General features: G+C 35.1%; 4 protein-coding genes across 4 annotated transcripts; all 4 read right to left on the reverse strand.

Moving 5' to 3' along the window:
* Window positions 1-1,545: 1,545 nt before the first annotated feature.
* LOC116116820 (pentatricopeptide repeat-containing protein At5g13770, chloroplastic-like) lies at window positions 1,546-3,106 on the reverse strand. The gene is made up of 2 exons (XM_031402873.1): window positions 2,993-3,106; window positions 1,546-2,688 (listed from the first exon to the last, which is right to left on the reverse strand). Exon 2 carries the CDS (start codon window positions 2,683-2,685, stop codon window positions 1,555-1,557), a length of 1,131 nt encoding a protein of 376 aa, XP_031258733.1. The 5' UTR covers window positions 2,686-2,688; window positions 2,993-3,106; the 3' UTR covers window positions 1,546-1,554.
* Window positions 3,107-6,825: 3,719 nt separating this feature from the next.
* LOC116116815 (cell division control protein 2 homolog) lies at window positions 6,826-13,893 on the reverse strand. Its single transcript, XM_031402869.1, has 8 exons — window positions 13,556-13,893; window positions 8,284-8,401; window positions 7,921-8,094; window positions 7,621-7,775; window positions 7,458-7,532; window positions 7,306-7,369; window positions 7,161-7,214; window positions 6,826-7,077 (listed from the first exon to the last, which is right to left on the reverse strand). Exons 1-8 carry the CDS (start codon window positions 13,762-13,764, stop codon window positions 6,826-6,828), a joined length of 1,101 nt encoding a protein of 366 aa, XP_031258729.1. The 5' UTR covers window positions 13,765-13,893.
* A 1,524-nt stretch (window positions 13,894-15,417) lies between these two features.
* On the reverse strand, window positions 15,418-18,893 carry LOC116116816 (eukaryotic translation initiation factor 3 subunit I-like). The gene is made up of 7 exons (XM_031402870.1): window positions 18,881-18,893; window positions 18,634-18,761; window positions 18,265-18,384; window positions 18,038-18,127; window positions 16,720-16,806; window positions 16,501-16,580; window positions 15,418-15,679 (listed from the first exon to the last, which is right to left on the reverse strand). Exons 1-7 carry the CDS (start codon window positions 18,891-18,893, stop codon window positions 15,604-15,606), a joined length of 594 nt encoding a protein of 197 aa, XP_031258730.1. The 3' UTR covers window positions 15,418-15,603.
* Window positions 18,894-19,141: 248 nt separating this feature from the next.
* On the reverse strand, window positions 19,142-23,620 carry LOC116116818 (eukaryotic translation initiation factor 3 subunit I-like). The gene is made up of 8 exons (XM_031402872.1): window positions 23,310-23,620; window positions 23,019-23,234; window positions 22,371-22,498; window positions 22,002-22,121; window positions 21,775-21,864; window positions 20,457-20,543; window positions 20,238-20,317; window positions 19,142-19,416 (listed from the first exon to the last, which is right to left on the reverse strand). The coding sequence occupies exons 1-8, from the start codon at window positions 23,491-23,493 to the stop codon at window positions 19,341-19,343; spliced, it is 981 nt and encodes a 326-aa protein (XP_031258732.1). The 5' UTR covers window positions 23,494-23,620; the 3' UTR covers window positions 19,142-19,340.

The following is a 23,620-nucleotide window of genomic DNA, read 5'->3' on the forward strand; positions in this document are numbered from 1 at the left end:
CAAGCTTTCCGGTGAACACCACCGCCCAAATATGAGCTTTCCAATTGGTTATCAACGGAATTATGTGAGCTTTATTCCTTTTGGGAAATAAGCTTACCTTATAAGGAGAGTGGAGATGAGCAGAGAGAAAAAAAAAAAAGAAAAAAAGGCCACGCCCAGCGCCTCAAGTAACGCCACAAACCCGCAGGGACCGAGCAAGTTTCCGACGAAACTGCCGTGAATTTCCACCAACAAGATAGTGACAGTAAAGGAGAGCAGTGAAAACAATATGCAACAGCGCCGCCTCAAGACGATGCCGACAGCAACCTGAACTAGTTTCCAGCGAAAATGCTGTAAGGGTTTCCAAAATGAACCTCCAAGAAACAATATCAGATTGAAGTAGAGTCGTGAGAGTGAAATCGAATTGAATTAGGGGATTTGAATCCCGTTGTTTCTCATTTCAAAAATGTACAAAACGGCGTCTTTCTTTGTCATAATGTCGTTCAGTATGTTATTCTACATGAACAAATTACCTAAAATACCCCTGTCATATGAAAATTAATTCTCATTACTTCCTTAGTATGTTAGAACATGTTTTCTGACACCATTGGGGCTAAATTTCTGCGCTGCACCTACTATGTGATAATAAAAAAATTTAAAAATAATAATATAACATGAATATTTTGATGATTTATTTTATTTTGTATTTGGTATTTTCTTTATCTAAAATTTAGATAATCATTGGATTTTAATATATATATTTATATTTGGTATTAACTGATTAGGAAATTTTATACATTTCAATATGCATATAGTCAAAAATTCTAATACAAAATTATTATATAATTTATTGCTTGATTAAGGGAAAAAGGGAGGGGATTTATATCTGCCCTTTGGACGTGAAAATCTTTGTTCTACGAAATGTTATTTGGATATCGATGAAAAAAGCTTCTTTTTTTTTTTAGTGAATACATTGATAATCTTATTCTATGTTGTTTCATGTTTTATGAATTTTTTTTTTTTTGTTTATGTGTAAATAACCTATTATGGGCTAATATGTATTTTAACCTTTCATTAGATAATTTGCAGGTTTAAAAGCCTAAGATTTTTATAAAATTGATAACATTGACCGATACAAGTCTTGTAGAGAGTCATCTACGAAAGGAGGCCTTTCTTCAAGAAGGAAAAATTAAAATTCTAATACCGATTATCAATCTCATTAATTATGAGAGAATGTGTATTAAAGGAATTTTTATCAACCAATTGAAATTTGAGCCAAATATGGTATTTACATTTCTTTTCCTTCTAATGACAAATGCATAATACATAAGAAAAAAAAAAAAAAAAAACCAAAGGTGAGTGATTGGTTGCTATTTTCACAAAATGCAAAATTCAAAAGCCAATGATCGGTCACTCAATTTTGGTCTGCATGTTAAAACCTCGAAATTTAATATATATATATATGGAACTAATAGTTAAAAAAAAAAATGTCAGAATTTAGATAAAGCAAGGGAGTTATAATTGAAGAGCTGATAATGATTTAATAAATGCTTACCAAAAAAAAAGGTAGGGTAGCTAAGTCCCCTCAAAGTTTTGTTGCAGCCATTGGACTTGCATTTGAAGTCCAGCATCCCTCAAAGCATTCAAAGCTGAATGGTAAAGCCTCTCGTCAAGTCTTGTTCCTTCAGATTTCATATCCCTTAAAAGTTTCACCAATTCTTCAATCCTACTGAGTTTAGAGAAAACACCAACCATTATCCCACCCATTGCCCTATCAATCACCCCACCATTCATCCTATACTCATTGTAAAAATTCACACATTTCTCAAATTCTCTTGCCTTATTGTATGCACTTATCACACTTGTGTAACTCACCTTATCAGCTGCAACTTTTCTTCTCTTCATTTCCTTCCATAATTTCTCCACTTGCCTCAAATTCTTAGCCCTTCCATGCATGTCCATTAGAGAATTGTATATCCACACATTTGGCTCACAACCCTTTGCTTTCATTTTGGCTACAAGCCTCATTGCATCTCTTATTCTTCCTGTTTTCCCATACATTGCTACTATGCTTGAATATGCAACAACACATTTATCAAAACCCTTTTCTTGCATTTCTGAGAACACCATTTCTGCTTTTGAATACAACCCAATTCGGCAATATGCATTTATGATTGAAGCATATGTCACTTGCCCTGGACTGCACCCTTGTGAGATGAGTTGTTCATAAACCTTAATGGCAGCCCAATATCCTCTTTTTTTACAGAAGCCATTCACAATTGCACATAATATACAATCAGAAACCTTCAATTTTGCTTTCTTCATTGACACAACAATGTCAAGAGTCTTTTCCATTGAACCTTGTTCAACATACATCAATACAACCTTTAAAAACACTTCTGGATCCCTCAACACTCTCTTCTCTTCTGCTTCTTTGAATAGCTCTTCCGCTATCTTCACTTCTCGAATGCTTGCAAAAGAACATATCAAAGAAGCGTATATACAAGAGTCCTCAGAAATACCTTTCCTTGTCATATCTCTGAAGATTTTAAGAGCTTCAAAAGCACGACCACATTTCCCTAACGAATCGCATACAAGTCTATAAATGTTGGTAAAAAATGGTGTTGCATCTAATTTTCTACCTTCAAATTCATGAAACAAGCTAACTACTTTCTCTGTATCACCAATTTTGTTATAAGCTTCCATAATCTGACAATAACAACTAGAATTAGGAACAATTTCAGCAGATTTCATTGTCTCATACAACGTAATTGTGCTACTATACATATGAAGTTTGTTATAACCTCTCATTGCAGAATCAAAAGCCAATACAGCAATATCACCATCTGTTTTTAAAACTTGAAGCAAACTGTTTAAAACTTTGAATTTTCTAGCAGAAATGCAACTAGTAATCAATGTGGAACAAGTATTAGCATCAGGAAACACATTGTAAATTTTAAAATCTTCAGAAAGTGAGATAACGAGACCCCATTTCTTAGATTTTATCAAGTACCTGATGAGAAGCTTTAGAGTTGGTTTTTCTGGTCTAAATTCTCGATTTTCTTTAGCTTTGCTGTAGTACTCATAAGCTAGTTGTTGTGTTTGAGGATCTTGTAACAAACCATACAAAAAACTATCAAAATTGTTGGGTGAAAATTGTTGATCCGATTCAATCATGGGATTTGGCAAATTTGTAGAAGAATCTTCCAGGATTGGAGATGGATAACCTGAAGAATTTACATGAAAGAGTGAAAGATTTGTGGTTGGGAGAATAAAAAAGGGAAGGTTTTTGCACGATGAAAAGAGGGTAAATTTGTAAGATTTGATGGAAGAGTTAATAAAAGGAAATGAACAATCTGAACAAGTGGAAATGGCCATGGCCATTGCAGATAGATAAGATGTTGAATTAATGATGAATATTGAGGGGCTTTATGTTATTATATAAATATATATACCTTATCCCTACAAGATTTTCTTTTGGCTATAACTATTATATGAACCACTAATTTCGTTATACGTGGACAAGTTTTTACATAAGATATCCGGTCAAGAAGAATGCCACGTCACTTGAGTCTTTCGGCGGTTTAGCTTAGGTGATATGGTATGACTACTAATTTTTATAAGATTTCAATACGAAATATATTTATTATCTAAATAAATATAATATACAATTAATGCTCTTTTTTTTTTTTTTTTTAAATATGAGATTGTTATTTGTTATCCAACCACCAACGTTACCAATTATTACTTTGGTAATTTCTTATTTGGGCCAGCAAAAAATCTAGACACCCCCATCCCAATTGAGAATTGTTATTCTTATTCACAACTTAATTTTATAAACTTTTTCTTATAACTCTAGCGTAATAACTTATAATTAGATAAGCGAGACCCATAGTAAATAGGAGAAATCTATTTAAAAGTTGACTAATAACAAACTGCTACGTCGAGATTGTGAGAGAAAATTTGTGGGATTAAATTGTAAATGTAGTTTTGCCGTAAAACTATATATAGAATAATCAACTTTTTGGTTAAATGGTTCCTAATATTTAAGTCATCCTTCACAACATAAGAAATTTTATACTACTTATTTCAAATCTTAATTATAAAATATACTTAAAAGACAACATTTAAAAAGAAAATTATTTTGTTTAGTTAGACATTAAAAGGATTTTCTTTAATAAATTTTTTATCCAAACTTATATTTAATATTTATTTCCCTCATTTATAAAGTGTCAAAAATTATTGTCACATTCTAGATCATTACGAATGAGCCTATAATTTGGCTTGGTTTTTCCATAACTAAACAAGCGTACTTTGAGTGGATGATGCTTGTGTGAAACCGGTGTGGACCTAATTAATTTCTTTTTCATCAATTTTTTACCTTCAAATTTGTAAAAAAATTAATAAATTATTTTATGGCGTTTTATGAGTGATCTTATTTTGCACGGTTGGAAACATATTGTTCTTTAATTATATTGTCTAAAATGTTTGACTCCATCTACGCAAATTCTGATTCATCAACATTTTTTATGAGAATACAAAGGAGCTCTCTATAGCTAGACTATTGAAACAAAACAAAATTATATGTATTATTTAAAATAGTGAGAAGCACAATTACAACATTACTAATAAAAATAGTAATTTATCATACTCTAGAAAAGAGATAACTGCCCGCAATATCATCAAAGATTTTTTCTAATATCCTTCCAAGTTATCATTGTTGACGGTCTTTCTTCGCCTTTCTCAGCAATTGTCCACGTGCCAACTTCTCACGATGCGCATCAATCGTAGTTCTATAATAATCAAACTTGCGATCAACCTCAGCTTTAGTTTTTTCAAAATAATAAAGTAATTGTTAGCGTTGTGCAGCGGAAATACAAACTCTATAGCTAGTTATTGAAATATATTAATGACTACTAAATGGTCAATAATAAATACATAAATAAAGAATATAAGAATTTAATGAGGTTCAATATTATTATCTATACCTTCCGGCCTAGTAGAAAAACTCTACTATTTTTTTTTAAGAATATTACAAACTTTTAAACAATACTACAAATCTCCAAAATAAAAAGAAATACAAAGAAACTCTAAACTATAGAATAAAAACCCTTTTCAATAGGAGTATAAGGAGAAACGTTTTTTGAATGATCAATACTATAACTTGACCTCCTTTATATAGGCCCAAAATCCTATTCTCATTCCTATTCCCACTTGATGCATGATTGCTAATTATCCTATTCCTACAAGATATAAGATTGCTAATTATTTCATTCCTCCTAGATATGAGATTGCTAATTATTCTATTCCTATTGCCACTTGATGTAGGATCGCTAATGAGTCAATTTTTTAACAAATCTCCACCTTGATAAATTAGCAAACCTTCAAAGTTCTTTTTTATTCTTTTGACAAATTCGACAACACCTTCAAATGCGTCAAATGGCGCTATCAAACACATAGTTTTATTTCATAAATTGTCAATATCCTTTACCAAAATCATGCAAATACCTACTCACAATTCCAACTGTATGTGAAATGTTGGGCCTAGTATACATCATTGTATGCCAATGATCAATCTGATTTATTTTGTACTTCTTCCTAATCATAAACCTATTAAATCGCTTGTGCCACTATCTCGGTGACTTCTTCAATAGCGATGTCTCTAATTTGCTAACCCAATATTCCTTTCCAACCAGTAACAAATCCAAAAATTTCTATTAGAGTTGACCAAAATAAAAACTAATTGCACATTAATATTTTTGTTAAAGTAGGCCAAAATCCAAAAATTGTACATATTAGTATTTTTTTTTTTTTTAAAATCATGGCCCACCCTCAACAATTGCTAGATCGACCCCTGTTTCCAGCAACCCTATAACCATCTAGTTGAGACATGTAGATTTTCTTTTTCAAATCATTGTGTAAAAACAGGATTTTCACATTAAGTTAAACTAGTTCAAGATTCATATACGCTACCAAGGCCAAGAAAATCAAAATAGAAGAACTCATCACTACTGGAGACTATATTGTGACAGTTGGAATGCTATCCACCTTAGTAAGAACTTTTACCTTTCATTCTCATTCTAAACATATTGATGTGAGTTATCATTAGATTGGAGATGTGTTGGATATGGAGTTGTTAATGATTCAAATATGACGAATAGAGCCTTGCCTAAAGGGAAGCTTGAAGCATGTAGGCAGTATTGGGCTTGGCAAAGCCCCTCACATGAGGTGGAGGGGGTGACTTATTGGGCTGTCCACCTAAATTTGGGCTTGAATAAGACTTGTAACCCCAAAGCCCAGAAACAAAAGAAAAGGAAAAAGGAAAAGAAATAAACTGAAAGCAATTCACTTTAAAAAATTGGCAGTCTGCCACATTCATTCGTAAGAGTGAAAAAGAAGCAAAAAGTGATAGTGAAGAGAAAAGAAAAAAAATGGTCTTTTTTTTCTTTTTTTGGCTTTAGGAGCTCAAATCCAACGGTAAAACTTCCATCAATTTCTACGGAATTTCAGTATGTTATTGATGGTGATCCAAGCTTCACATATAACGGTTTGGATCGTCAATCTTTCTCTTATTTTGCTTTGTTGTTAAGAAGCCCAAACTCTTTACGACGTGAGTGATAGAAAGAAGTAATATTTACATGTCACTTGTTGACGAAGAAATGTATTTAAAGGTGAATATTTACATGTATGTTTTAGGCATGGGAATTTTAAAATTGTTTCTAATAACAATGCACTTCTTTAATGGTGATGAAGATACATTATCTCATGTTCGTGTACTATATGTTTGTGTTCATTAATTTTGTAATTTGTATCATACTAATTACTGCCATGACAGGGAAAATATATTTAACCAATTAACAACACAATATAAGCAAAGGTCTTCAAGTTCCTGACAGTTGGCATTGTGTCAAAAGAATTCAGTCTGTTGACCTGGGGGGCCTTCTTTGATTTCGTAATTAATCTAAAACACTGGAAAGCAGAAAAAAGGCTGGTCCTGGGTGGTGGTGTCAATGCCACAATCTCAACATCATTCAAGTACTCGTGCTTAAGCGCATTGTTAATAGTGACCCTCTCCCTTGGATTATATGTAAGCATACTCTATTTATAACACAAAAAACTTCATATCAGTCAAGAAATTAAACCACTAATATCGTATGGCCTAAAGAAATACGCAGACTTACAGAAGTAAGGTCAATTCCGGCTCGGCCAAGATCTGGAAATGTTTCCAACATTTTCTGATCAATGAAAACAATGTAAGGCATAGAATTTAAAGATACTAGGAAAGAAAATTCAAATAAGAAAACCAATCTCAAGAGTTCCTCTTACTGCAAGCTTGTTTAGAGCATTTATACAAGGATCATCAAGCATGACATTCACTTCTCCTTTGAGTCTTCACAAAAGAAATATCATGTCAGGATTATACTTGGAAAGCTAGACATAAATATATAATTAGGCGGTTTCTCAATGCCAAAACAAACCTACGAACTAATTGCAATTCGGCCGTCCTACAGTCTTGAGGGACTCGAGGCTGCTGCCTCACTTCTCCTGTGAATCTTCATAAAAGAAATATCATGTCAGGATTATTCTTGGAAAGCTACACATGAAAATATAATAAGGTAGTCTCTCAATGCTAAAACAAACCTACGAATTGCTCGCAATTGGTTGTCGTGAGGGAATAGAGGCTCCCGAGTTAACATCTCACCAAATATACAACCCACAGCCCACACATCTGTTGGAGTTGAGTATAACCGGGAGCCAAGCAGCAGCTCCGGTGCAGTGTACAAGGAAAATGCCATCTGCACACAATAAATATATAGACATTTTAAAGAAATGGAAACTCGCAATAAAGAGCCAAAAACAGATGAAAATAGAACATTACAAGAGAGCTAAGACTAAATGAAAATAGGAATTTCAATAAGAGTAACGGGTAAATTTCAATACTTGGGAAGAATGTTCTTTAAGAGGAATTCCAAATGCTCTGGACAGCCCAAAATCTGCGATTTTCACTATGTTGCTTTTGAGATCTATCAGAATATTCGTAGGCTTTATATCTCGGTTGAGAATTTCAAGTGCATGACAATATGCTACACTAATAAAAATTTGCTTCAGAATAGCCTGCAAAGAGGCAGATGAAGAATGAAAATCAAGGTTACTGAAGCTATTTAGTTTCTCCTTTCCCCAGTATCAAATGTAGTCCATTGTTTCAGTTTTGTTATTCTAAATTTCTAACTGTGAATGCTAATGCTAATGCAAATACTCTTACAATACTGATTCACAAAATCAAGCCAAAAAAATCTTGCTTACTTTTATCATGAGGGTTTTCATAGTAGTAGTTGCTTTGGCTATGAATGAATGAAGATCAAGGTCTAGGTACTCAAACACAAGATAAACATAATTCCCACTGGTCAGTACATCCAGCAACCTGCAGTCAGCATCTGAATGATATTACTTTCGAAAATGAGAATTCAACATCCGAATCAGCTATAGCTTGTAATCACAACAACATATAGAGATTAAGAAAGTGATTTGGTAAAATTCACAATAATACTTTGCATTACAACGAGTCTTAATATATTATAAGACTACGGCTAATTAAGGAATGTACAACCATAAACAGAGCTACAGCTATTTAAGGAATATACAATCAAAGAATATAGAGTTGCTATACAAAGGATTTGACACAGAGGAAATCACGGATAAATGTGATTTATGTAGGTTCCCTTATACGACCCCTCAAAATGGACGTTCCATCAGCAACGATGATTTTGCCACGTAACAAGCTGAATCGAGACCGAGCAAGAGGCTTTGTCAGTAAATCAGCAAGTTAGTCATCCGTGTGAACATGGGCAACACGCAATTTTCCACGACTAACAAAGTCACGAACAAAGTGAAGATCGATAACAATGTGTTTCATCCTGGAATGCATGACAGGGTTGAGACTAAGCTAGGTTGCGCCAACGTTATCACAGAGAAGTAGCGGTGGTTCACGTAACGTAAGCCCAAGTTCATCAAGAAGAGATTTCATCCAAGCTATATCTGAAGCTGCAATGGCCAATGCACGATACTCTGCTTCCGTAGAGGAGCGAGCCACAGCCTTCTCCTTCCTAGTGCGCCAGCTAATGGGATTATTTCCCAGAAAAATTATATAAGCCGTGGTAGACTTACGATCATCAAGATCACCACCCCAGTCAGCATCGGAGAAGCCCCTAAGCACTGGGTTTGATTGTCGACGCAGTAGGAGACCAAAGTGAATGGCCTGCTTGACATAGCGCAGGAGCCGTTTAACATGTTGCCAGTGTGTGACTATTGGTTTGTGCATGAACTGAGCAAATCGATTGACTGCAAAACCGAGGTCTGGGCGAGTGAGCGAGAGGTACTGAAGGGAGCCAATTGTGCGTCTGTATTCAGTAGTATCACAGTTAGCAGAACCATCATCAAGCATGAGCTTAGCAGTCACAGACATGGGGGTTTGAACTTCCTTAGCACCAGCCATCTTCAACCTAGTAAGGAGATCATGAATGTAACGGTTCTGAGAAAGAAACAGAATGTAACGGTTCTGAGAAAGAAATAGACCTTGCTGAACTGGAATAACTTCCACCCTGAGAAAATAATGTAGATCACTGAGTTCCTTCAGAGAAAATTTTTCACCTAAAGATTTGACAACATGCTGCAAGAACTGGCTATTATTACCGGTGAGGATTAAATCATCAACGTACACCAGCACAAATAGTAAAACTCCATCCTGATTGAAGATAAATAAGGAGCTGTCAGACTTGGAATTACAGAAACCCAACTCAAGAAGGCCGGAGCGCAATGCATTGTACCAGGCTCTAGGCGCCTACTTGAGACCATAAATGGATTTCTGGAGAGAACAAACATGATGAGGGTGGGGCTGATCGATAAAGCCTACAGGTTGCTGCATAAATACTTGCTCAGTTAACTGGCCATGAAGAAACGCGTTATTGACGTCGATTTGCTTGAGGGGCCAATTGTTTGACAGAGCCAGTGAGAGAATGAGCCGAATGGTGGTCGGTTTTATAATAGGGCTGAAAGTCTCAGCATAATCGACACCTGAGCATTGATTGAACCCCTTTGCTACAAGACGTGCCTTAAACCGATCCACTGTACCATCTGGATGACGCTTAATCCGAAACACCCATTTACAGCCAATTAAATTGGAAGCTGAAGGCTTAGGAACCAGTTTCCAAGTACCATGTGAGACTAATGCAGTAAATTCATCTGCCATGGCTTTACGCCACTTAGGGTCCTTGAGAGCCTGAGAGACACAAGTTGGTTCCAACGGTGGTGCAAGAGGATGCTTGGTAGCAACCGAGACCTGCTTGGGACAGAAAATATTTTCTGAGCCCGAGTGACCATGGGATAAGTGCGAGTAGGAGGTGCAGGTGCTATGGGCAGAGGCGACTCTGAGGAGGGTGGATTATTAGTAGGAGAAGATGAGACCATACCTGGTGTAGGAGACGAAGTCACGGTTGTCGTGTCATCAGGCGCTGTAGGTGTAACAGGGTGATCATCCAATGGAACCATGCAAATCGGGGGAACATGAGTGGGATTGGAAGAAGGAGGACACAGTGTAGCAACTGTTGTAGGAACAGAGGTAGTCGCTTTTGTGAAGGGAAAAATGTTTTCATCAAAAGTGACATGACGAGAGAGATAAATCTTACCCGTGTGAAGGTCCAGACATTGAAAAGCATGTTGAGACAGGGAGTAACCGAGAAAAACACAAGGTTGGGACTTGGGTTGAAATTTATTTGCACGATAGGGAACAAGCCAAGGGTAGCATTGACAGCCAAAGGTGCGCAACTTATGATAGTCGGGAACCCGTCCAAATAACACTTCAGAGGGACTTTGACGTGAGTGTAATTGAGTAGGAAGACGATTAATAAGGTAAACTGCTGTGGCCAAGGCATATGACCAATAAGTGGAAGGAGCCGAGGCATGATGTAAAAGGGTCATCCTCGTTTCAACAATATGGCGATGGCGACGTTCGACAGTGCCATTTTGCTGGGGAGTATGCGGGGCTGTGGTGAAATGGCTAATGGCACGAGCAGCCAGAAGTGGTCTGAGTTTGATAAATTCACCACCGTTGTCAGAATAAAAATTTTTCATTTTTCCGGCGAATTGGTTTTCAACCATGGCAATAAATTGTTCAAAAATAAAAGACACATCCGACTTATTACGCATAGGATAAAATCAACAGTACTTTGTGAAATGATCAACAAGAAGTAAATAATAGTAGTAGCCATCAACAGAAGGAACCGGGGATGGTCCCCAAACATCGGCATATAAATATTCAAGAGGAGCATGGCTCGTAAGGGAAGTGACACTAAAGGGCAATCGATGTGACTTATTACAATGACACGAAATACAGGACAATAAGGACTTAGAGGAGGACACAGGCAAGTTATAGCTACGGAGAAGAAATGATAAAAGCTTTGGAGCAGGGTGACCTAACCGATAATGCCAACGATCAACTGAAGTACGGGTTCCAGCCAAAGTGACAACATGAGCTTGAGGTGAGGACCGACATAGTTCCATAGGATAAACACCACCTTCACATCTACCGCGCATGAGCACCACTCCCGTCATCCGATCCTTCACAAGGTAAAAGGAGGGGTGAAATTCAACAATAACATTGTTATCATGAGTAAACTTGTGAACGGAGATTAAATTTTTATGAATAAGAGGCACATGCAGAGTTTCTTTTAAAGTAAGAGAACGAGAAGGGGATGAAATGGTAGTGGAATCGATGTTAGCAACTTGCAAACCTGTACCATCTCCAAGAACAACCTCATCTTGTCCATCATATTCAGAATGAATGGAGAGATTAGCCAAATCAGACGTAATGTTATGAGAAGCAGCGGAATCAAGAAGCCATTTGCCATTCGATGGAGCTGTAGAAGTAGTGCAGTTGGCAGCAGGTCGAGACTGCAGTTTTTCACAATTCTTTGCAGTGTGACCGGGGTGATCACAGATTTGGCACACATCAGAGGACTTCTTTGAAGGAGCTTTGTTGGAGAAATTTTTGTTTGGGACGATTCTTGTTGTTTTTTAACCGAGGATTTGATGGCTTCCGTTGGGAGGAATTTGCAGTGACAACCAGGGTCGAAGAATTTCCGTCCATGCGTTTGAGATAGTGTTCATGACCGAGTAACAGATCATGCAACTCTGCAAAAGACAAGGCAGTTTCTCTCGTACGAATGGGAGCCACTATATCTCGAAACTCAGAGCCAAGGCCATTAAGCACATATAACGTCAAATCATCATCTGAAACAGGTGCATCAATCAACGAAAGTTCATCAGCAATTACCTTAACTGCATGAAGGAACTCAGACACCGTGCGGGAACCCCTTTGAATAAGGGTAAGATCTTCCTTCAACTGCATGATCCGGGCCTGAGATTTGCTAGCAAACAAGCGGGCGAGATGCTGCCAGGCATCACGGCTTGTAGTTGCCATAGCAATAAGGGGCATAACTGCTTCAGAAACTGAAGCAAAAATGGCATTCAGCAATAACTGATCCTGTCGGTACCAGTGCGCATAGAGTGCCACAGCAGAGGTAGAAGAATCCGCAGTAGGTGGAGGAGGACACCTAAGGGTGCCGTCCACATATTTCATTAGATCATATCCAATGAGAATGGTGAGGAAAGTTGCACGCCAGGAAGGATAATTTGAGGAAGTGAGTTTGTAGGGCAATTGGCTAGAAGTGTTGATCGTAACGAGAGGAACTGTAGACGCAGAGTTGGAGCCAGTGGGCTCTGGGGGAGGAGAGTTAACACCAGACGACATGGATTTGGAAGAGGTTTCTGATCTCGTGGGAGAAGAACGCTCTGATACCATATAGAGATTACGCAAGTGATTTGGTAAAATTCACAATAATACTTTGCATTACAACGAGTCTTAATATATTACAAGACTACGGCTAATTAAGGAATGTACAACCATAAACAGAGCTACAGCTATTTAAGGAATATACGATCAAAGAATATAAAGTTGCTATACAAAGGATTTGACACAGAGGAAATCACGGATAAACGTGATTTATGTAGGTTCCCTTATACAACAGACAGTAGTATGTTGCAATCAAATAAAGATTCCGCTCATGCAACAATGAAACTATCAAATGTCCATACCAGCTCATTCATGAAGGAAAGAGGCGCAGGTTATTGCTACTTCACACAAGAGTCGGAAACATCGGTGCAAAATATCACAATTTTTGCATCAGGATACAAAGAAAGTTAATTATTGAACCACAACAATTAAAGATGAAAGTAATACAAGTAGTTTACTAGTTATACCCAACTACAGTTTCAAAAACCTGAAAACTAATGTTTGAAACTGTGTGTTTGTGCATCTGAATTTCATTACTTTCAAATTCAATTGCATGAAACAGAATTAACAGCAGAAGATGTCAAATCTTGAGAATCTCAGGCAACAAAACTCTCAATCTTTCACTAAATTGCATAAACAATATTCTATGGCAATTCTTCATTTTGACATGTAGTAAAGATACATAGTTTTCTTAATGAATAAGTTAAAAAAGAAAGAAAGAAGAAAAACCTGATAATATTGACATGATCCAACGTCCTGAGAAGAGAGATTCCTCTGATTATTTGGCTTGGGACACCTTCAACTATATTGGTGATAGTTAACATCTTAATTGCCACCCATTCCTTAGTTTTCCGATGACGGCAACGGTACACCTCCCCATATTCCCCTTTTCCTATCTTCTTAATTACCTTGTATTCCCATTGTTTTACATTCTCCATTTTATCTGATCAAAACTCTCTTTTTAATCAATTCACTCATTAAGTTGAAGAACAAGTACTAGAATTACAAAGAACCAAACTGCTAATTAAAGATTGAATCAAGATTCAATTCGAACTAATAAAGGAAGAGAGTTCCTGAACTCAAGAAATAGCAAAGAATTACTTAGGTCCTGTTAATCAGAAAAAGCCACTTCAATCCCCTGTTAGCCGTTATATTCATTTAAATCATGTAAGGGCATTTTTGTCCTTCTATAAAAATAAATAATGAAAATTTTAACTATAACTTTTGAAATTCAATAATAAAATGTTATAAACATTCAAAATAAATAAATCAGCAAACGCTTTCCCACTCCTACATCTATATCATTATTCATTAAGTAATTTTATAAAAGGAATGTAAATCTGATGATGACTAAAGTAGTTTTATAGAGATTAACGTTTATACTTTATCGAAAACATTTTATTTGAATGTTATTGTAAAATTACCGTGAATATATATTTTTTTAAATATATAAATTTTATACCGTTGTTGGGCTTTTAATTATTTCAGAAAAACTAGAAGGGGTCAATAAAATTTAATGGTATATAGAAATGAAAGTAATACAAGTTTTTGCCCCCAGATTTTGTGTACTTTCTTAATGAGTGTGGTATTAATTAAATAATCAATTTTAAGTTTTTTTTTTTTTTTTCTTATTTAAAGAAATAGCTAGGCATACTAATACTCTGATAGTTGTGATTAACTGAAAACATTTTTATTTGATAAAATACTCTTGTTCAAGTATTCATTATTTACTTGTTTTCAACATTTTTATCGTGGGCATTTTCTTTATTTTTATGGTTGTCCACCCCCTTCCTTCTTTTTTTCTTATTAAACCCATTTATAATATATTAAAGCATTTACAATGGTACTCTTTATTTTTAAGAGCATCTTTCATATAAAAAAAAAAATTTTTATATAAATAAAGAACATCTTTATTAATTTTTAAATATAAAAAACACAATTTTTATTCAAATCCAATACTCTTTAAATTTAATAAAAATAATCTTTATTTTAAAAAAAAAGAAAAATAATAAATAAAATATATAGAAACTTGTAATTTATTAATTAAAATTAGGATAGAAAATAAAATTTGACTCTCTAAATGTGGAGAGTATTTAAAGAGTCAAACTCACTCTCTAATTTATATTTTAAAGATAAAGAATATATTAAACTCTTGTTTTTATGGATAGACTCTTTATAATAAAGAGTCTTTGAGATGCTCTTAAGAGTTTAGATATATATATACAAAAAAATCAAATTTCTAAATATAATTATGAAGAACAAAGGAAATATAAAATTTTGGAATTATAACACAATGATTTATTCTGAAGGTGTAATTTTTAATTTTTTTTTAAAGGATAAACATGTAATTACAACAGAAATGAGCAAAATAATATTAATATATGGGGTCAGTAAAACCACTCATTTTGTAATAAAATCTAGAATCTGGCAAATACTAGAATTATTTTCTTAATTGTTATTTTCCAGATTTGAATAGTAAAAATACATTTATGAAAGAGCATAAAAGACAGTAAACTGAAGCACAAATGAGAATCACCTCACTTGTCAATCTTTCACATCAAATTAAGATATCAAAATTAAACAACTACCAATGAATTAGAATCACCTCATAATAATATACTAAATTCCAAATGCAATTCTCAGAACAAGCAACATTAAACGCCTGATTTATGTGCATTAATATAAACTTCTACAAAACTGTGCTCCTCCCACAGACAAAACAACAATATTTCTTCCAGTCGTTGCAAGGCTTGATTCTTATACAAATGCTCCAAAATTTAGATTTTGATGTTGAAATATTCTGGGTCGAAGTGATGTAACCTAACATAACCATCTTCACCTCCACTCGAGAAACTGAATTATAAAACAAATTTCAGTCAATACCATTTAATTACAATTCTAATCTGTCATTAAAAGATTCAACATTTTCACTGCAAAAGGAAAATAAGTCTAAATTATTAAAATTCAGTAATGTCCATCAGGTTTGACAAGTTATCGCGTACAAGGCTTAACTTTTTCCACTAGTGTAGAAGGATACTGTCACGTAACAACAATCTCCTAAATAGAAATACGGGAGTACTTTTTTAGTTGTAGACTGATGAAACAAAAACATAGCTGGACTTGCGCAGGAATCTGATTCACATAAAACTTGTATTTGACGAAGTTGGAAACTGTTAAAACTTCATTCTAATGATTTCAATAAAATGTCGAAGAATACAGTTACTCAATGTTTCATGTATCAGAATCTCTTTGGGGAAAAAAGGAAAATATTATCAAATAGTATATTCATCGGATATAGCAACCAGCAGAATGAGATCAAACACAAGAATTACACTCAGGTTAAGGTGAGTTGATTGAAGAAGAGAGCATACAGTAATTTATGGCCATAACAGTTTTAAATTAAACCAAAACCCAACGACTCCCTTCTTAACACACAAATCAGAGCTTTTATTTGAGACACCAATCGTTTAACTTAATCTATACACAAATCATGAACAACCATATTAGCTCTACAAAGGATATATCTTACACACCAGAAAAAAACATCACAATGAGCATTTGAGCTTCAAAAGTAATATAAGAAACAAGGGAGACTTGACAGAAATCAGAAGTTTACAAGCCTTTCCATAACTGATTTGTAAAGAATAATTAACTGCAACAAAAGAAGGCTATACCTTTTACCATCAGGATTGAAAGCTAGAGCATTTATAGGTCCAAAGTGCCCTTTCACGCCTCCAATTTCTTCTAGAAGAAGCTACAAACGCAAAATCAAAGCACATAAAAAACAGAAAACTGCAGCACCACAGTTCAAAATAAGTAACCATCAATGGAAGTGAAAGTAATATTTATAGTAGGACTATTAATAAGTTCAGCTCCAATGAAACTAATTTAACCTTGTCATAGAATTTGGCTTCAAACTTCCCAGCACGATGATCAGTTGTCGTGACAGCTGAAGCATCCTGACCACCTCCAAGCACCACCTGGAAAGTACAACAATGTTAAAGTGGACTTAATCATCAGTTGATAAAATTCTTTACACAGAAAAAAAGTACACCAAAACTTCAGTAATGAGGCAGGTTAAAATTCCCAACATAATGAAAATGCTCTGAATTGCCATTATTAAAAAATCTGTTTCCCTTAAGCTCCATTGGTGTAAAAACTTCGTTTTCTATTTCTTTATTTTATGTACCATTTATCTTATAGTACTTTCAATTTTGGCGATAAGAAGCAACATGCAAACTCATGGAAAGAACAAATATAAAACAGAGTCAATCAATCATACTGAAGCATGATGCAAGCATACAAGCACACCCACAGTGACTGAACTGGCCACACTAAATGGGCAGCAATGTAAGTAAAACAGTAAAATGCATACAAAAGAAATCCAAGCTGTATGCAATTTTAAAGCATTGCTGTGAGAAACTCGTAAAGATGAAGATTGCATTGCAAAAATACAAGCAGACCCAGAGTGAGTGGATTGGCCTCTCCAAATCAGCGGCAATTGATGTAAAATATACTTAGCATTACATGTTATAAACTACATTTAAGCACTCAGTAGAATAAAATCTCCATGTACTGAAGCTGACTTCCATTTGCCAGAAAAGATTAAAGTACCACTTACATTTATTTAATTGGAGGTATGGCAAACTTAACTAGAACCAATGTTACTTGGGGAATGGCAGTGTTTTGGCGGTCCTTTAAGTCATTTCAATTGAAAAAACAAAAGATGTTTTGAAGATCATAGAGGGGAAGATCCTCCTCTGATATGGGACAAAATTAAATTTTGGGCCTCCTTATGGGCTACTGTTTCTTCAGAATTTTGAGATATTCCTTTTGTCTTAATTCATTTTAGTTAAAAATCTGCATTCTCCTAAACCAGCAGATTTCTTTTCATTGGGGTTAATTGCTAAAGGGCTGCTTTTGTAATTAGTTCTACAGCCTCTAGTCAGACCATTTTGCACCTAGTGTCTTTGGTAGCCTACAAGGTTTCTCTTTCATCCTTTTCTGGACAGCCCTTCATATATAACTTTTTAGACTCTTTTGTTAATAATACAAGTTTTTCCTATCAAAAGAAGAAAAGGATGAGCACAGTGACTCAAGAAATTGCACCATATTCTTTTGTTCTTGAAAATAAATTGCAACATAACTAGCAAAGCTAATACTATAGACTGATAGCATCAGTTCAGCTATTAGCATTCCATCAATACATACATGATCAAGAAGTGGAGACATAGCAACAGCATTGACTGGGCGCTCTGTCACATAGGCCTTGATAAGAGTCAATGTTCTCGAATCCCAAAGCTAAAAACAAAAACAAAAAATCTCATGTCAAATGAAGCAACAGGTTAGCTGAGAGTAACAGAAGAAATAATCTTAAAAAAAGAACATAAAAATAAAAAGAATTCCTTAACATTGCAAGTATTCACACCAAAGACTACCTTAGCAGATTTATCAAGGGAACCAGTGAGAAAGTGTGATCCATCTGCAGCTTTAGCAAGAGATGTTATTGTCTTCTTATGACCAGATTCCTTGTCTGACTCTTTAAGAAGTTTTCCTGTCTGCAAGTTTGAAAGAGAAAGTACAGCTAAAACTTACGCCTCAACTCAATCGATCAACAAAATTCAAGAATGAAGCACAAAACTATGAGAAACGGTTGCAATGACAACTTATGAACTAAAGTAAATGTCTTTCAACAAGAACCTGAAGTTAAGACACATTTTGCAAAGCTCGGTTTCAGTCAGGTTACAAATGCAACACTTTTGACCAAGAATTAGTCAATGCAATTCTGTATATAATACAGCTAGTACCTCAGAATCCCAAATACGAATTATAGCATCTTCTCCACAGCTTATGATAGTCTTGTTAAGTGGTCCCCAAACAGCTCTATTGATTCTCCCTTGAGGGCCTTTTAAAATAAGCACAGATTCCCCAGTCTCTGTAAATCAACAACATAGGCAGAATTAACTTTACACAACGCTCAATTGTAAAACTAAAGCATCCTTCTAACAAAAAGCCCAGGTGCATATCTCATGACCCTAATAAGGTTCACATCACGACACCAGAACATTGACAGATCAAACACTTACAATATAATAAAAACCAAACAGACACTATAACCCAAAGTAGACGCTATACCATAGTTAAGTAATATACGATAAAAGACAACAAATACTAGAATTATTTTCTTAATTGTTATTTTCCAGATTTGAATAGTAAAAATACATTTATGAAAGAGCATAAAAGACAGTAAACTGAAGCACAAATGAGAATCACCTCACTCATCAATCTTTCACATCAAATTAAGCTATCAAAATTAAACAACTAACAATGAATTAGAATCACCTCATAATAATATACTAAATTCCAAATGCAATTCTCAGAACAAGCAACATTAAACGCCTGATTTATGTGCATTAATATAAACTTCTACAAAACTGTGCTCCTCCCACAGACAAAACAACAATATTTCTTCCAGTCGTTGCAAGGCTTGATTCTTATACAAATGCTCCAAAATTTAGATTTTGATGTTGAAATATTCTGGGTCGAAGTGATGTAACCTAACATAACCATCTTCACCTCCACTCGAGAAACTGAATTATAAAACAAATTTCAGTCAATACCATTTAATTACAATTCTAATCTGTCATTAAAAGATTCAACATTTTCACTGCAAAAGGAAAATAAGTCTAAATTATTAAAATTCAGTAATGTCCATCAGGTTTGACAAGTTATCGCGTACAAGGCTTAACTTTTTCCACTAGTGTAGAAGGATACTGTCACGTAACAACAATCTCCTAAATAGAAATACGGGAGTACTTTTTTAGTTGTAGACTGATGAAACAAAAACATAGCTGGACTTGCGCAGGAATCTGATTCACATAAAACTTGTATTTGACGAAGTTGGAAACTGTTAAAACTTCATTCTAATGATTTCAATAAAATGTCGAAGAATACAGTTACTCAATGTTTCATGTATCAGAATCTCTTTGGGGAAAAAAGGAAAATATTATCAAATAGTATATTCATCGGATATAGCAACCAGCAGAATGAGATCAAACACAAGAATTACACTCAGGTTAAGGTGAGTTGATTGAAGAAGAGAGCATACAGTAATTTATGGCCATAACAGTTTTAAATTAAACCAAAACCCAACGACTCCCTTCTTAACACACAAATCAGAGCTTTTATTTGAGACACCAATCGTTTAACTTAATCTATACACAAATCATGAACAACCATATTAGCTCTACAAAGGATATATCTTACACACCAGAAAAAAACATCACAATGAGCATTTGAGCTTCAAAAGTAATATAAGAAACAAGGGAGACTTGACAGAAATCAGAAGTTTACAAGCCTTTCCATAACTGATTTGTAAAGAATAATTAACTGCAACAAAAGAAGGCTATACCTTTTACCATCAGGATTGAAAGCTAGAGCATTTATAGGTCCAAAGTGCCCTTTCACGCCTCCAATTTCTTCTAGAAGAAGCTACAAACGCAAAATCAAAGCACATAAAAAACAGAAAACTGCAGCACCACAGTTCAAAATAAGTAACCATCAATGGAAGTGAAAGTAATATTTATAGTAGGACTATTAATAAGTTCAGCTCCAATGAAACTAATTTAACCTTGTCATAGAATTTGGCTTCAAACTTCCCAGCACGATGATCAGTTGTCGTGACAGCTGAAGCATCCTGACCACCTCCAAGCACCACCTGGAAAGTACAACAATGTTAAAGTGGACTTAATCATCAGTTGATAAAATTCTTTACACAGAAAAAAAGTACACCAAAACTTCAGTAATGAGGCAGGTTAAAATTCCCAACATAATGAAAATGCTCTGAATTGCCATTATTAAAAAATCTGTTTCCCTTAAGCTCCATTGGTGTAAAAACTTCGTTTTCTATTTCTTTATTTTATGTACCATTTATCTTATAGTACTTTCAATTTTGGCGATAAGAAGCAACATGCAAACTCATGGAAAGAACAAATATAAAACAGAGTCAATCAATCATACTGAAGCATGATGCAAGCATACAAGCACACCCACAGTGACTGAACTGGCCACACTAAATGGGCAGCAATGTAAGTAAAACAGTAAAATGCATACAAAAGAAATCCAAGCTGTATGCAATTTTAAAGCATTGCTGTGAGAAACTCGTAAAGATGAAGATTGCATTGCAAAAATACAAGCAGACCCAGAGTGAGTGGATTGGCCTCTCCAAATCAGCGGCAATTGATGTAAAATATACTTAGCATTACATGTTATAAACTACATTTAAGCACTCAGTAGAATAAAATCTCCATGTACTGAAGCTGACTTCCATTTGCCAAAAAAGATTAAAGTACCACTTACATTTATTTAATTGGAGGTATAGCAAACTTAACTAGAACTAATGTCACTTGGGGAATGGCAGTGTTTTGGTGGTCCTTTAAGTCATTTCAATTGAAAAAACAAAAGATGTTTTGAAGATCATAGAGGGGAAGATCCTCCTCTGATATGGGACAAAATTAAATTTTGGGCCTCCTTATGGGCTACTGTTTCTTCAGAATTTTGAGATATTCCTTTTGTCTTAATTCATTTTAGTTAAAAATCCGCATTCTCCTAAACCGACAGATTTCTTTCCATTGGGGTTAATTATTAAAGGGCCGCTTTTGTAATTAGTTCTACAGCCTCTAGTTAGACCATTTTGCACCTAGAGTCTTTGGTAGCCTACAGGTTTTCTCTTTCATCCTTTTCTGGACAGCCCTTCATATATAACTTTTTAGACTCTTTTGTTAATAATACAAGTTTTTCCTATCAAAAGAAGAAAAGGATGAGCACAGTGACTCAAGAAATTGCACCATATTCTTTTGTTCTTGAAAAGAAATTGCAACATAACTAGCAAAGCTAATACTATAGACTGATAGCATGAGTTCAGCTATTAGCATTCCATCAATACATACATGATCAAGAAGTGGAGACATGGCAACAGCATTGACTGGGCGCTCTGTCACATAGGCCTTGATAAGAGTCAATGTTCTCGAATCCCAAAGCTAAAAACAAAAACAAAAAATCTCATGTCAAATGAAGCAACAGGTTAGCTGAGAGTAACAGAAGAAATAATCTTAAAAAAAGAACATAAAAATAAAAAGAATTCCTTAACATTGCAAGTATTCACACCAAAGACTACCTTAGCAGATTTATCAAGGGAACCAGTGAGAAAGTGTGATCCATCTGCAGCTTTAGCAAGAGATGTTATTGTCTTCTTATGACCAGATTCCTTGTCTGACTCTTTAAGAAGTTTTCCTGTCTGCAAGTTTGAAAGAGAAAGTACAGCTAAAACTTACGCCTCAACTCAATCGATCAACAAAATTCAAGAATGAAGCACAAAACTATGAGAAACAGTTGCAATGACAACTTATGAACTAAAGTAAATGTCTTTCAACAAGAACCTGAAGTTAAGACACATTTTGCAAAGCTCGGTTTCAGTCAGGTTACAAATGCAACACTTTTGACCAAGAATTAGTCAATGCAATTCTGTATATAATACAGCTAGTACCTCAGAATCCCAAATACGAATTATAGCATCTTCTCCACAGCTTATGATAGTCTTGTTAAGTGGTCCCCAAACAGCTCTATTGATTCTCCCTTGAGGGCCTTTTAAAATAAGCACAGATTCCCCAGTCTCTGTAAATCAACAACATAGGCAGAATTAACTTTACACAACGCTCAATTGTAAAATTAAAGCATCCTTCTAATAAAAAGCCCAGATGCATATCTCATGACCCTAATAAGGTTCATATCACGACACCAGAACATTGACAGATCAAACACTTACAATATAATAATAACCAAACAGACACTATAACCCAAAGTAGACGCTATACCATAGTTAAGTAATATACGATAATAAGCAGATAAGCTTAAACTTTCAAAAAAAATACTTATTATGCTACTAGAACAAATAAAACATTAATCAATAATAAAAAGCCAGGTTTAGCATCCCGCCCTGGCATGTTCATAACAATCCCGGTTCCTAAATCACTATTACATACACACTACATAGTAAAGCATTTTTTTTCTGATTACTATTATCACCCTAGATTATATATAATCGAACATATAAAAGGATGCTGAGAATATAATTCAACAAACAATCCCTTAACATAAAAATTGAACAGAAAACAAAGCTAAACATTAAACATACGTTCAGAGGGGTCTCTAGAAATGCGTTTGACATGAATAGCGGAGGTCAATTCCATGAAAGGATCAGTGGTGATGACAGCAAGCTTATCACCAACAGCGAAGTCCACCGACCTCGCCGGAGAATCGAAATTGAAAGTGAATAACTGAGCCCCTGTTTGCACATTCCACAGCTTCGCCGTCTGGTCCGCACTCCCAGTAATAAGCCGCATCGAATCTCCTGCAGTTCAACATTAATTCAACCAAAAAAAACACCACAAACTCAAGTTAGAAGAACTTAGAGAGAGGAACTTGCTTGTGATATCGCAGCACCAAACGGCACCATTGTGGCCACGGTAGGTGCCGAGACGCTCGCCGTTGTCGGCGAACCAGACGGTGGGATTGTGATCCTTGGCGCAAGAGAAGAGAAGATCACCGTCTTTGTTGTATTTAAGATAAGTTAAAGGCCTTTCATGGCCTTTCATCAATATCGGCCTCATGCTTGTTTCTTCTTCTTTTTCTTTGCTTCGGCTTTGATTTTGATTTTAGATATCGATTTCTCTCACTCAACAATAAGCCGAAGAGGAGGAGAAGAAGACAGCAACAGCAAGATTAGGGTTTTTAATG

The sequence above is a fragment of the Pistacia vera genome, unplaced genomic scaffold (assembly GCF_008641045.1).
Source record: "Pistacia vera cultivar Batoury unplaced genomic scaffold, PisVer_v2 Contig784, whole genome shotgun sequence".
Classification (NCBI taxonomy): Eukaryota; Viridiplantae; Streptophyta; class Magnoliopsida; order Sapindales; family Anacardiaceae; genus Pistacia; species Pistacia vera.